Source organism: Uloborus diversus, chromosome 3 (assembly GCF_026930045.1).
Source record: "Uloborus diversus isolate 005 chromosome 3, Udiv.v.3.1, whole genome shotgun sequence".
Classification (NCBI taxonomy): Eukaryota; Metazoa; Arthropoda; class Arachnida; order Araneae; family Uloboridae; genus Uloborus; species Uloborus diversus.
In genome coordinates this window covers 190,704,778-190,720,346 of record NC_072733.1, presented here as the reverse complement: position 1 = coordinate 190,720,346, position 15,569 = coordinate 190,704,778, and the positions used below count along the sequence as shown (strand labels likewise).

Genomic DNA, 15,569 nt, shown 5'->3' with positions numbered 1-15,569 from the left:
TTTAAAAAAACCCGGTTTTTTGCCAACCCTGTTTACAACTGATAATTCTTAAACATTTCCATCAGTCATGTTTGCCCAATTCATTAAAGACTGAAGTTAAATTATTATTTTCTTCATTACTGAAATCAATGACCAAATTATATTTCAAATTGAAAATTAGCATAAAAATTATCAGTTAAACGAAAGCTTTCGGAAAGTAAAAGTAATTAAATGCATTGCTGATCATCAGTAAAACGGGTGGAGCTAAGAAAAGTGTTGACTAGGTGGCAAACTGCTTGCATTTTAGCCGCCACTTTTTTCTTTTCTTTAGAAGCCATTTGAGAAGCGGTGACCGCTAATCTTCACACATCTTTGCTAAAAGTATATTTCTTTTCTTTCTTTTTTTAAAATATGAATAAAGCAAAAGTGATAATCGCTGAATGAGGGAGTGGGAGAATGCCAGGTTTTTAGGTCGCTGAGCAATGTTTGTAGTTTTGTGTGACGTAAACGTGTAGTTAAACCTCTTTCATTTAGAAGGAAGCGATATCGTGATCTTCATTTGTTATTCTTTCTTCAATGCTCAAGGTAGCTTTAAGTCACCTTATTTAACCCCTATCAAAGAAGGATCAAAAGGACAATTCTTTGTTCTACAATACAAAAGATGATTAAAATGAGAAAAACGTCCTTCGCTTGCGGTATTGGCATGGTTCAGATATGTTGTGCGTGGGGATGATTCTATTTCTAAAAGCAAATTTATAGACATTGTGGGTTTCAAATGGGATATCTCAAGATTTTTCGGGAAATACGATTTAAACTAAGTCTTGCCAAAATATAGCCAACTTTATTCAACCCCTAGCTGCGTTGAACGGCTTTGCACGGTCTACCTCAAAAATAAAAGTTATGTTCAACAATCAGATTTCAATTAGAGAGAAAAAAACTAAAATTTACCCCCAAACAATCATTCTGAAAGAAAGAAAACGTCAAATCAAAAATTCCCGAACAAATTAAACGCAAATTTCCTGATTATCTTCTGCTGTTCTGCTGGCGGTGCAAAAAAAAAAAAAAAAAAATGAATAAATAAATAAATAAAAATAAAAAAAAAGATAAATCGCCAAATAATAATCAAAAGAAGAAATTTTTACCTCAAAACAAAATTTTATTTCGTCGCAGTGGAGAAAAAAAAGTGGAAACCTTCTGAAACTTTCCCCACGCTAATTTAAAATGAGACCGCGCAAACGGTAATTTTACGATGTGAAAATACAGTTCCATTAGGCTTAATGATGCTTTTTAATTTTTTCCCGTTGATTTTACAGACCCCCCCCCCCTTTTCTTTACAACGTAAGTGACGACATGGGTACATGTCATCCCAACATTAGATTTCTTGTGCACTCGATTAAAGTTAGCATATTGAAATTGAAAATTTTAAAATGATTTTTATATTATTTACGTATACAATTGCAACTTTTAAAAAAATCCGTAAGTGATGTACATATAAAGCCATATATCGTCCCCTCAGAGCATCAGTGAGGCATTTAATTCCTGGAATAACAGTAAGGTATCCTAGGCGACTATATGGAAACATTACAAATCATTTGGATGCAAGAGCTCAATTCTTGCGGGGTGTAAGACACCCTACTTCAGAAGTGAAGGATTAAGGTAAAATAATTTCTACCTACTTTTAAGATTTTTCAGAAAGAACAAATTGTGGCGTCGATGGGGTTAGAAATGCATTAACTTAATTTTTTGTTACTAATAATTTAAGAACAATGGTCATGGACATAATCTAACTATATTTCAACATACGATGTACAATATACAACCGTTTTCTTACTAAGTCACAAGAAAAATTTGAGGAAATATCTTTCAAGTGGACATTTATCGGGAGACGTGGCACTAAACACCAATTTTTGTTTTAAAAACAGTTGAAAAATTATAAGGAAAAATTGTTCGCTTGAGAAATCATGCACCATTTCTAAAGCAAAATATTAGTTATCTATTCAATTATTTTTAATGAAATATACAGCTGTCACGTGTGGCAAGTTGTCTGTTTTACCTGTAATGATTAAAAAATAGTATTTTCATGGATTCAGAAAATTTATAAAAAAAAAAATCTCTTTCAGATCCTTGCTTTTTACTCTCAATACTCATAAAATATTCTAAAATTTGTTTCAGCACAGATATCTTCCGTATTGTCGTTTAGGTGTTAATGTTTCTGCAAGAGACGTATTGGATGCCATTTTACAAAAAAAAAAAAAAAAAAAGAAAAGAAAAAAGACCCCACGTTTAAACCTCCGACTTTTTCGATTTGATAATTATCTCCACGCAGATATCGCAAGGTTAGCACACGCGTAGAATAAAGCTTCATTGTCTTAGCGTTTTATAGCGCTGAGATAATTTTATGAGAATTTGCAATAGTAAGGATGCGTTGAAAACAAAACACAAAAAATTCTACAATACTAAACATTCTTCGGACATGGATAACGAATTTAAATTTTCCATAACTAAAATCTTTTGCCAAGCTTCCTCTGCCGGGAATTTGGACTCCTTGGAAGCTTTTCATGTGCACAAAGAACTTAACAGAATGTGTAATGATTTTACACCTGTTACACATATTTCTCCTCTTATACCAAATAGTATAGAATTTACACCTTTCAAAACCCCTCCGATCGACTAGGATGCATGGGACATAGTTCAAGTGCAGTCCAGCATATTTCTTCCCTTATACTAAATAGTATTGAATTTGCATTTCCCAACACCTCTCCGGCTAGCTAAGGTCAGTAGGATGGACATGGCTCTATTGCAGTCCGACGTATTGTCCCTCCTGTTCTAAATGATATTGAATTTGTGCTGTCGAATCTCCCTAGTCAACTCGGTTCAATGGAACAGATATGGTTCTAAGACATGATTCTATTGCAGTCTCACATATTTCTCCTCTTATAGTAAATGGTGCATAAGTTACATTTTTTAATCTCTCCGGACAACTAGGGTTTTTCAAATACTAAATCCTAATTGGTTTTGGAGCCGTCTTTATAGTATTTGAACAATTGTTATAGTGTTCTTCATTTTTTAACACGCCTTTTATTAGCTTTACTTGTATGTTTGTGAGTAACTCTCCTTTTGACTAAAAGCTAGTGGCTCATTACTGCTAGTACATTCCACCGCTTTATGAGCGTTCGTGGTCGAGCGGTCTAAGGCGCGGGTCTTCGCTGACGTCCACCTCCGGGAATCATTGGGCTTACGTTCTAATCCCGTCTACACGGAAATTAAATTTATAATCTTGCAACTCAATTTTAGCCCACTTTTTGTGATCGGATTCTTTTAAAATTTGGAATGCAACCTCAGACCCGATGACAAATGCAATATTCTATAATCAAATTAATTTATTAACGATAAGTTGTTAGTTTATTTTAATTAACACGCTTTTATTAGCTTGACTTGTATGTTTGTTGGTCCAACTTTCCTTTGGACTAATAGTCAGTGGCTTATTAGAATTACTCACAACGTACAAATTAGAGCTGCGGAGTGTAACAATGTTTGCACATGAATTTACCAGAAAGCATTCAAAATGCCTGATGAAAATATTGCAATATAATACTAAGATACATTCCATTATAAAAATCGAACACACGCACAAAGATTTCATTTAAGAGTTACAAGTGTTAACAATATTTAGTATCTAAATCTTATTTGAAAAAAAAAATAGTTTAAAAAACTAAAAAAACACGCTTTTGTAGCAAAATGAACTGAAAAGTATAAAATAAAATAATAGTTTAAAAAACTAAAAAAAAAAAAAACGCTTTAGTAGCAAAATAAAATAAAAAGTTAAAAATAATCTTTGGATGACAAGTATATAAAGTAATTGACCAAACACTTAATTTTACTGTAATGAAAAAAAAAAAGCGTGGAGCACTGCCTATTTACAATTTTGCATGGATAACAAGTGGACGAAATGTAAGACAACTGATAAGAAGTCCCCCACGCTTTTTTTTTATTACAGTAAAATTAAGTGTTTTGTCAATTAGTTTATATACTTATCATCCGAAGATTATTTTTACCTTTTTAGTTCATATTGCCACTAAAGCGTGTTTTTTTAGTTTTTTAAACTATTATTTTTTCTATTCTTTGCTTGGCACTATCGAAAGGAAGTGAGTTCTTCAGAAACACAGTCTGTTATTTTCAAGGTTCTTTTAATTACGAAAGTTCAAGTTGATATCCCTTTTACTATATTATGCGCAATGCAACCTCGTTTTAACTAGGTTTTATTATTCAAGATTTCTCCTAGCCAATTCCTCCTGAGTAATCAAGATTCTATCGTATATGCAGCTTTCTGTGAGAAGTTTTGTTACAAAAAGGTTCTTAATTACAAAATATAATAATACTTTTTTTTTTAATAATCACGTATGCGTGTGTATTTCAGACATTTTGATTTGTTTATTTTTTCATAATAGGGAAAAATAAGTACCAAGAAAGCAGTATAAATCACACTAATTTCTTCTTGATTCCTGAAATCATTACCGGACATAATGATGTTTTCGTAGCAGAACAGCTGGACCATGTAATATTTCGCAACGAGCTATCAAATGCTGGAGACTTAAGCCACTTCTAAAACATTTTCGAGGTGAAAAAACAAACACTTCGGAAGTTGCTTTAAAACAGTCCTAATCACATTCACGAGCTACCGAAAATAAATTTACAAGGTGTAATGGAGGTATTGTTTATCCCAAGAAGTAGGCCAATTGCAGTGCTTGACCATTCCATAGAACGCACGACTAGATTATCTGAAAAGTCGTACCTAAACAATTGCTTTAAGCCGGAGCGTTTTCTATTTGATGGGATAATCATGCCAGATATTCGCATTGGAGATCTTTTGAAGAAGTATTATTTGGAACTGAATATTTTTTCTACGAAGCTAAGCAAACCAAGTAGATCGACTTAGTTGGATTGGACGTTTATTTTTAATCAAAATTTAAAAGGCTGACTTTGACTGGTCAATTTTTTTTTACTCTTTGCATCTTTGACTGAGGATGGCATTGAAGATCTCAGCGCAAGAAAAGGACAACTCCATTTTTTTTCCTTTTTTTTTTTTGAAATTGAGAACTCGAATGCATAACAATGTACAGTCAATTCTCAATAACGCGAAGTCCCAAGGGACCGGCTAAAACGTTCGAGTTATTGGTAGTTCGAGTTATAGAAAGTTTCCACAACAGTCTCAAGAGTTTGGGATCTAATAAAAACTTCGAGATAAAAGAACATTTTAGTTATGAGCTTCGAGTTATCGAGATTCAACTGTATTATGTATAGGTAATATATTTTATTAAAATATCATTGAAATTAGTTTCGTAATGGCAAATTTTAACATAATAGTGAATATAAAGTCAAAGTCCTTAGAAATGAATTTTTAAAACGTTTTTTCTTTTCTTTTTTTCAGTTTTACGATTCTTGAAAGTTTTTAAAATGGAGCTGCTCCCTTCTTATACCGAGGTCTTTAATTTACTTTTCAACATTAGTACATTGATAAAATGATGAGACAAGAATTACTTTGATGTTTTTTTTTTCTTTTGTTTTCTATTAAAAAAAGCGTGACTATATTCACAGTATCAGATATATTATCTGAAATGTTGCTCACTTTGAAGGAAGTTAATTTTAGGTCTTCTACTGAAAAATGGTTTTATTTTGAGGCTGCAATTTTTATGCATTTTATGGTGCAATCCAAAAGCTTGGCGAATTCCAATTGAAACGATCTTGAGTTGGTGACGAAATTCGAGATTTTGATTGTTTTTACTAGTAATGCTAGTGGTAAAAAAAAATTTATCTGTCTTTTTAAATGTTCTGGAACCATTCTGTTAAAGGCTGGGCGCTTCTGTGTCTGAGTGAAGCCACGTCATCTTTAGAACCAATGGGAGTTGAGTCGGACGAGGTACCGAATAATTCGAGATTTTGCTGGGAACTCATTCAGTACGGTCTTATCTTTTCACGATCTTAATTAGCAGATACATTTATTAAAATGTCAATTAAAGCTCTTACTCTAACTTAAGAGTTTTCGGCAGCGCAGATCGGACAAAGCCTCGGAAATCCGCAGCAATGGCGACGTACGGAGTTTGGCAAGTGATACAAGAAGACAAGAAGGGGGCGGATCCTAATAATCGTAATTCTAAAAATACGCTGAAACTTTTAAGCTTTTTTTTTTTTTTTGGCTTAAGTTTTTGAGATTGAAAATTTGGAGTAATAGGAATAAATTTTATCAGGAAATTGAAAATTTTATATTCTTTAACTTAAATTAGTTTCTTATTAATTACAATACTTCTTCAAAATTGAAGTGTTTTTCGACCTACTATAATAACATTGTTAAAAGCGGACTTCTGAAATGAAAAAGAAGACAAAACTTTTTCTTATTTAACACATTAAAATACTTCATTTAAACTTGAAATGCTCATCCTTTTTTGTTCAATAACAAGTTAACTCGAACAACTAACTACACTCCAAAGAAAATTAAGGTTTTAACATGCAGCACATTTTGCTTGAAAAACGCTAGAAATAATTTAAGAGAAAATTGTTCTCAAATGCTTCTATGCTTTTTTTATCGTTTTTTTATTCCGTCTAAACACGGTCAAAATTGAAGTATCGAAAACGTAAATGAATATATAATTGATTAATACATTTCAGGAGTCGCAGATTTGTCCCTCAAAGAGAATTGATTCTATCTAAAAACGTTTGCTCGCATTCAGATTACAAATTCGCAACATTCAATCGTCTAGAGGTCATTTTTCATCATTTATTAGCTTTTTATGAATGACACGTGACATAAAGTGGGTCACTGCTTTCTTGAAAGTGCATTGCTTCTGTAACTTCATGCTCCACTTCGCCAAATTGTGGCGATTGCTGTTCGAGCAAGGTGGGTCCATGGCTTCTGCAGCCACTTTGTCAGGATATTTAAATCTTAGAAAGATTTCGCATCCAAAAACCACCCTTTTGCTTGAAATACTTGAGAAGGATTCTTATTTTCACGCTCTTACGTTAAATCGGGGAAATATTTCTTAAGACCAGCGGTTTATGAACTAACAAAAATAAAAAATTTCAATATTATTTTCCATTGATTTTCTGTTTGACAGACAAAATATGTTGCAATTATTTTTTGCAAAAATGAATAATTTTAAAATTAAATATCGTTGCGTAAAATTATTTTGAATTTTTCGATGGAGTTGATTGATGTTGATGGAGAGATAACAAATATGTTATCTAATCATTTGCGCAGAATCTTGATCAGAAAGATTTAGTATTTGTCGTCTACTCAACATTAAGTTATACATTTAAAAACTGCACTATATGTTTTAACTCGGAACACTAAGTACTGAAATGAAATCGCCGTTTTAAAATAAAACTTAAAACTTTCTCTCTTTCTTTTTTGTAAATAAGTGAAAACACAATCAAGTTAGTGTTTAGAAACATCACAGGAAAAGAGTTTCTATGAGTTCAATCTTTACACTTAAGTTATAAAAAACTTTTTTGATTTCATTCAATTTATGTTAAATGTGGTACATTTTTTACTGAGATTGGGAATTTTATAAATACTTCTTAATTCAGAAATTAACGCACTATTAAAAAAAAAAATTAGTTCCATTTTGTTGTTTCAAAATTTACTTAACGATTGCTCTACTTTTAAACGATTTAATAAGGAAACACAAACTACATTTGCTCTAAATAGTTCAAGATAATAATATTTCTCTCATTCAAACTGTTCAATAGATCTTGTAAAATTCTATCATTCAATAAATGTATAAACTAAATATCTATAATTTTTTATGAGTGATATTCGACTTTTGAAAAACTGAAAGGTAGGAGTAACGCCAATGAGACTTCAAATAATTTCATATGTGCATGAAATGAATGAAGTCATCAGCCTTCATTGTTTTTCAACAGGTAGAAGTAATTCTAAAGTTATTTCAACTGTATGTGATTTCATTAGTATATCCAGGGGTTAAATTGGTTGCTTAAGCTTTAAAACTATAGAGTTGCCATTACTTTTTTTTCAAACCTTCATACTAAGAGCAAATTCATGTTCTCCTCAAGTCCATGCAAATAATGATGTTAGGTAAAATTTACTTGAGTAGAACCCCATTTCGAGTCGAGGTAATTTACACTGACAAAAAGTTGGACCATTGCTAGTCTTTTCAAGCCTTGATAAGAAAAAATCATCATGCAGGGAAATTTTCATCCCACTCCTTATCAGGTGAAAGCAGAGCGGGTATAATCGTTTATTCCTATTTGGTGGGACTAAACCAGTTCATGGTTCAAGTTGTAAACGCGCTCATGTCTTACAGCCCAAAGTGTCCTTCTTGAGGACTTTTTAAGAAAAGGAAGTCCTGTTATTCTATTTCTACTCGAAAAAGCAACTTTTATGCAACTAAATATTAGTTACTTCATATTTAACTCTTTCTTTCAAAAAGCTTTTGAAATGCAGAGTTTTGAACCCAAAGTTCTAAGTTCATAGTGCGTTTGCGACGAATGACTGTATGAATATGATTAAAGGTTTAAATTTAAAATAAGCGCAATATTATTCAGCTCTGGTTTGCTACAGAATGACTTGTTTAAGTTACTGATATCATCCAGTTCATGTGGCTTTGATTCGTCTTGTTATCTTTTCTTTACAATTTGACTATAATGAAAACGGAAAGAATAACATTAATACTTGCGTATTTGCTGATCTTAATAAAAATAAATAAATCCATCTAGCGTCTTTTGTACCATCCCATCAACTAATTCAGTTTTTAAGATGCCTCAAATTTCAGATTGATAAATGGAAAATCTATCATTAATAAATAAAGCCTAGTCATTAGTTGTGAATCAACCTATGTTTCTTGCTTGATTGCACAATGCACACGTGGGTACCAAAGTTAACTATTCTACTATCAACTTATTAACCATTTGACTTATTTTTAGGGTTAGTCCTTTTACAGAAAACTTCAAGTATGCATTTTTCCTGGAAAACACAAAATGATATTGTATCCGTATGTTAAAAGCTACCTCTAGTCAAGATTTTAAACGCAAACTATTATTTGCATTTCTAAATGTTTGCCCCCTAAACTACATGATTATCAAAATCCAAAAACGATGTTATTTTGGTGTCAAACTCGTCATTTCAGGCAGGGCAATTGCCTCCTCTCTCCGTCTTTGAGAATTGACCGAGCAAGTTGCAACTTTTTTTTTTGGAGAAATACATTGAACCTGAACTCTTTGGATGCCTCGTCCAGCGAAAACTATCTGTGTGGAATATGGGCTCGTATGTGCGTTAGGCGGAAAACAGCAGTGCAGTCCAGTCTATGGACGCAAACTCCTGTTCGGTGAAGGATCTGTTACTATTATCTCATGTGTATTGTTCGAAAATTGCTTCTGTCGTAGATGTCCAACACTTGCAGAAATCTTATACGTCGGTGCTTAGCAACGAGAAAAGAAAACTCGCTTTCTTCATAAATTCCAAATGATGACATTTTAAAACTTGACCATTGGTGAAAAAATAATTTACATGTATTTATATTAAAAGCACTTTGGATCCTTCCGGAGTAGACAAAATAATAGTACATATCTGGATTGTGTACCAGTTGCGTAGAGAATTCCATATCACATTCCAGGGTTCTAGTATCTACCTCTATTTTTATTCGGTTGGATGGGGACCTGAAGACTGCTGTGTTGTTGATCCAGACCAGAAGCCGAACAATTCATGGTACAGTATCAACAGAGGTATTGATTAACTTGGAGGACTTATTGATTCCGACATATTTTACGTGCCGCGCTCGCCCTTAACAAACACAGAGTGAAGAAATAGGGGGTTGGGGGGTCAAACCTAGTGTCCTTGGTGTTAAGCCATAAAGTTAATAACCCACTTGGTGGTAACCCATACAGTATACAGGAAAAAAAATTCAATGCCCCCCCCCTCCCCCGATGGGTTATTCTTGCCACGCGAGTGTGTCCTAATCATGTGTAAAAACGTTGTAGACAAGATCAATTTTGCAGGGAAAAGGTTTCAGTCTTCAGCAATTGCTACCACCAGCTGAACGCTGCTCACGAGAAGAGTTTCAACGCCAGGTTAGTAGTCAAAGGGTTCAGGTTGGGAAAGGCTTTTCTGGTTGATTAGCGGATAAGTATCGTCATTCACTGCATGGTTGGATGAAATGCATTTGAATTTGTTTTCCAGGAAGTTCTTTTTTTTTAATTTTTCTCTCTAAAATTAATTTATCGATCAGGATGGGAGAAAAAACTCTCTTGCCATCCATTTGATCCGTTTCAGCACCATATTATCTTATAGCGATGAAAGGAGGAGTCGTAGTTTTGTGTAAAATTTGTAATTGTTTTGTTCTTCAACTCAACGCTGGTTGTTTCTTGTGAAACAGTCCTTGCGAGAAAACAACCTTTTAACTTATGTTTTCCCTTTCGCGACTCGTTATTGACTTGACACCGCCTTCAAAGGCTTACAACAATAGAAGAACGAGTAGTTAATTGAAATATCGGATGAAGATAGGCCACTGTTGCGTTAAAGTTTTTCAACGGAAGCGTAGCAGGAAAACATTGAGCAAAAAGCAGCAGGCTCTGTCAAAGTACTCATGGAATAATGAAAGGAAATGCAACGGACAAAAATCTCATAACCTTTCCGAGAAAATCAACAACAGAATGAAACAAGGAATTCCTGTCTCCACGTGCGGATAGTTATTCCGATCTCGCTACTAATTACTTTTCGATCTGCATCCGATCGGTCAGCTGGACCTTATGAGGAACTACATCCCTCCCACCCACTTGGTTTACTAGAACCAGTTCAGAGCAACGCCTAAAAATTCCTTTATGTAGGACGCGGTAGTGAACAGACGACGGGTTTTTCAAGCTGTTGCCGATTCAAGAGGCCTCCCTCCCTGAAAGGAGTCGGCCTTCGCTATGCTATTGTGATGCAATCGAATTCGGAACTCGGCTTTCCCACCTGACTGTAACCGACTCTCAAGGACAGTGACTGACTTCCTTCCACCTTTTAGCCATCATTTGACGTCACTACCGTCTCCAGCTTCAAACTCTTCTCTGGCTAGTGGCGGCAAGCACATTCTCACAGGTGGCGAAATGATACTCACGATGCCGGCCCGTTTCGGTGAGTAGACGCCCTTCCGGCAAATCTATTTGCTTCTGTTTACTTTTCTGTGTTGTACCGATTCGTACACAGTGGCTCCGCGCTGAGTTTTTGCTGCTGTCAAATGATTTTTGTTCGTGGGTGCTGCTTTTTCTTAAATTTTAATTATTGCCTGATTTTACTACCAGTACAGAACGATAAAAATGCAAGCATAACTACGTTTCTATTAATTATATTTCAAAACGATTCTTACTTTGTCAGAAATTTGATGGTATACAATTCACCAGCAGGCTCGATAAGGGGCCATGTCAATCAAGTCGGAAACTAGGGGCCTGGACCTTATGATGGCCAGACTCGGAACTCGAGAAGTATAATTTCATAATTTTTCTGGGTGAGGGGAAGATTAAACTTACCACCCTGGCTCTTGGCGGCCCTATCAATCAGGCTTTAATTTGCATGGCAGCTCACGTGAGATCAACTCCCGTACTTTTCATTTTTACTGTATTTTTACATAACAGTCCGAATTTTGCACTAATTAGTGATTAATAAAAGTTTAAAAAAAAAAAAAAGTTTACTTTTTTGTTAGAAATTACCAACCCGAATTAGCAATGCTAAAACTTTCATTCGTTCCCTAAGTCGGAAGAAAAGTGATTAAATTATAATAAATATGTTATAAAATCAACCAGTGTGATTAGATTCATGACAGCTCACGCGAGCTCAGCTTTTTTGCTGTATTTTTACATAATCGGCAGAATTTTACTCCATGTACCCATTGATATAATTTTCAGAGAATACAAGGCTCCAACGGTTTTTATTTATTTATTTATTTATTTCAAATTAAGGCCTGCGTTATCAATGCTAAAAACTTTCTCCCTCAACCTGTTACGATAAATATGAGGATCAAGTGGAAATCCTTTATTTGTTTATTTTCTTAGCTTTTAAAAATATCCTGGTGTTGATAAGTAAAAAAACAAAAAAAAAGCTAAATTTTGGCTCTTATGTTTGGTTTTAATTTGTATTTCGATACCCTTCAAAATGTTGAGTCAACATTTTTAAGAGTCAAGGTTGTTGACTTCTAAAATAGGTTCCGGGAATCTCGCGATATAAGTTATGTGAAAATCTTTCGTTGCCTTACCGAGTGAAGGGAAACTAGAAACTAGTAAAAAATTTTTGAATTTAAAATCAGTTTAAAAACTTGAAAAATGTGAAAGCCAAACAATTTTAATGTTTCTTTTCTTCAAGAAATCTTAACGGCATTGACTTTACGGTATATTTCATTTTAGGCGAATAAATTCGTGTCCTAAATGCTTTGTTAAAACCAAAAGGGGAACGAAGACTGTTTAAACCACAAGTTCGTTAGTTCAGTAAATATACAAGGAAAAGTAATTTTACTTCTTACTAACATCAGCAATTAAGATGAATATTTACCTTAAAGCTTAAACGCATTAGATTTTCTAATTTGTAAAGGGTAGTACAATAAAAATGAAGGTAGTAAACGAAAAGAAACTGAGGCGTACGTAACTGACATATTGCAACAACGATATGAAAGAAATTTAAAATTTAACCTACGAGCTTGAAAACGAAACTCAACCTACACACTTGCATAGAAAATCGCAATATCTCTCGAAATTATTGCATAATGCACTTAAAAATATAGCATATTAATAATTGGAAAACTCGAAGTTGACAGTTCCTGACATTTGCATTGACTCAACCATTGTCACACTGAAAATGTTGCGCAATGCACGTAGGAAGTCAATATAGCATGCATAAAACTAGAACACTCGTATTCTACAGCTGCAAACTCTTGCTATATGCTTCATCATTTTTTATTACTTTTCGTATGGAAAAATGTCTTGTCTTTGCGCTAGGACTTTCCAACTTAGCGAAACTATTCATTTTTTTATCTAATAGAAACTCATTGTTAAAATTACGTTTCACTTGTCATTTTTTATAAAAGCTTTCTCTAATAATGTTCTTAATCACGCATAGATTTAAATCGGGGACATTTTTTAATGAAGCAAATTAGTTTTAAACTTCATGAAACATCAGAGAGATTGCGTAAACTTTTGTTGAAAATCGTTCTTATATTCGTTGCAGATAAACATGTTAAAATGTCATGGTAATATGGTAATGACTGGCAAAATTGTTTTACAGTTTCAGGCTGTAAATATGTTTCGGAAATCTTGGAAATGACTATTGCTGTCGAATTATGCAAAATATACCTCATTTTAACAATTTAAAAAACACTTTTCCGATCGATTCATTTGAAATATATTGAGGTAAGCTGAAACTATGTGCATAATTTCACTTTTTACAATGTAGTACCTTTTACAATGAGTTATCTCCATTTTATTATGAAAACGTATGCATAATAGATCAGCTTCTAAGTGTGGAGTTCATTTTATTTGACTTATTTGTGTGATGTTCGTAAACTGTATTCAACTGAAAATGTTTCGATTTTGTTTACAAATATGTACAAAGCCCGTATTTTTCGTACGTATGACATGAGGTTTTGTTTAGAACGCAGTTCTAAACTATGCAACTGATTGTTCTGAAAGCTTCATATTGACTTCGAAATAAGTTGCTAATATCAAATAACTTGCTGCATATCAATTTTACGCCGGAAAACATTACTTCAAGTTAATTTATACACGCAAATATTATTTCGAATTGTTTCAGTTTATGCATATGATTGTATTGTAGCTATTATGTAAACGATAGACAACTTTTAGAAGAACAAAAAAATCCTTTAAAATCTTAACTTACTGTAATCCAAAGCTTTTGTATACATTAACTTGGTGTTCCGAATTACGACAAGATTTTTTCTGAAAGCGATATAAACTAAATTTTCTGGATATAATTATGCTTTACTACCAGTGAGGGCGGTTGTAACTAATAAAAATATAAGGCAAAAACAGGGACAAAAAAGACGGCTGATACATCTGCTGATTTACAAATGTAACTTGCGGATTTATTAGCAAATTCGTTCATTTTTATTCTTAATCAAAACTTACCATTGAAATACGCATGAAATACTAACTAATTGTACTAATTGAACTGTTCTGAACACGTGTGCATGAGTCAAACATTGACTACAGTAGAAATCCAATTATCCAATCAAAAATTCGGATAACTGGATATTAATTAATCTATTTTGATTACTGTGTGTGTAGAAAATAGGAGAAACGACTCTTTGAAGAAAAACAGCTTATATGTAATCTATCGAAAAGTGTTCACTTTTACATTTTACATGTACTTACAAGTGTTGGACATTAAAAGTCAATAATAGAACTGCACTATGAAACAGTGCAGCATCATCCCAATAATATTCGTGCTGCGGCTACGCTAGCCTCGTAGTCTAATCTTTTTAAAAGTCTGTCTATTTTTTTTTTCTTAAATTTTGAAAGCGATTCGGATGTTAATGTTTCGGACAGTCTGAGCTCGGATAGTTGGAATTCTACTGTATTGAAGTTAAGATTGGACCATTCCACGCAAAAATTTTATTCATACCTTTTAAGAAATAACTTTTTAGTGAAATATGTGAGCTGTCACGTGCGATAAAAAACGGAAACTTTTTCGTTGAATGGCCCCATATTTTCTTTCGGATTGGTAGTTTTTCCGAGAGTTGCTTTAAAGTTCACAGATAACGGTTTAAAATTTTAGATTGCTGGATTTATAACGGGAGGAATATGCTCAAAACCTATCGAGAGACTCAAGGCAACAATTTCCGATGCATCTCAATAACCTAATAACCTTAGGAACGTTTCTCTTCTAATATACATATTTAAAAAACATTAGGTAGAATCCATCCAGAGTAAAAAGATAAGAATCTAGCTTTAAAATAATTTCGTCAACGAAAATATGAATAAAAATTCTTCAATGGATTGATATGCAACTGACATGAAAATGGTGTAATGCTCGAAACAGTTACTTATTTAGGGAATTCAGAATAATGTAGTCAATTGCATTTTAACGAGCAGCTGAAGATCTCGGCAAAACCATTAAGCAGAAAAAAGCATGAAACACCATTTGCTTTCAATTTGACATAATCGGTGTTGCAAGACCGACACATTCATTTGTATTTTGAAATGCAGCGACAATATCTTCTCATGCGTAAGCTGCTTTTAACAGGAGTTAAATGTAGGTTTAAACAGATGATTTGTTGTGTATTTTAAACGTTTCATTGGTAAAAATTAATTGAACTAGTCCGTATTCTTTCGGTTGTGAGTCTTTGAAAGTAACAGCTATATTAATCATTTTTTTTTAAAACTATTATTGACCACATCTTTGATTGCAGAAAGTTCGATTTAAAGCGCATTTTCATGAAAAGGTTGAAAATTAATGAAAAAAATCATAACTTAAGATTTAAAAAAAAATGAGCGCAGCATTGCTTTTTTTTTCTTATTTATGATTATTTGCTTTAAATCAATAATTTAGGACACGGGTTGTAAACATTAAACCATTGTGCTATTACAACTGTATC

At 33.3% G+C, this 15,569-nt stretch overlaps 1 protein-coding gene across 2 annotated transcripts in view; it reads left to right on the top strand.

The window, feature by feature from the left end:
- Nucleotides 1–15,569, top strand: part of LOC129218470 (putative ferric-chelate reductase 1 homolog) — an 82,407-nt gene that overhangs the window by 23,173 nt on the left and 43,665 nt on the right. Inside the window, exon 1 of one of the 2 annotated variants that reach the window (XM_054852748.1) lies at nt 11,041–11,104. The exons of the other annotated variant lie outside the window; for it this stretch is intronic. Within the exon in view, the coding sequence (XP_054708723.1) occupies nt 11,077–11,104 (28 nt within the window). The 5' untranslated portion in view covers nt 11,041–11,076. Of the gene's footprint in view, nt 1–11,040; nt 11,105–15,569 lie in introns of those variants that run through there. 2 annotated transcript variants of the gene reach the window in all.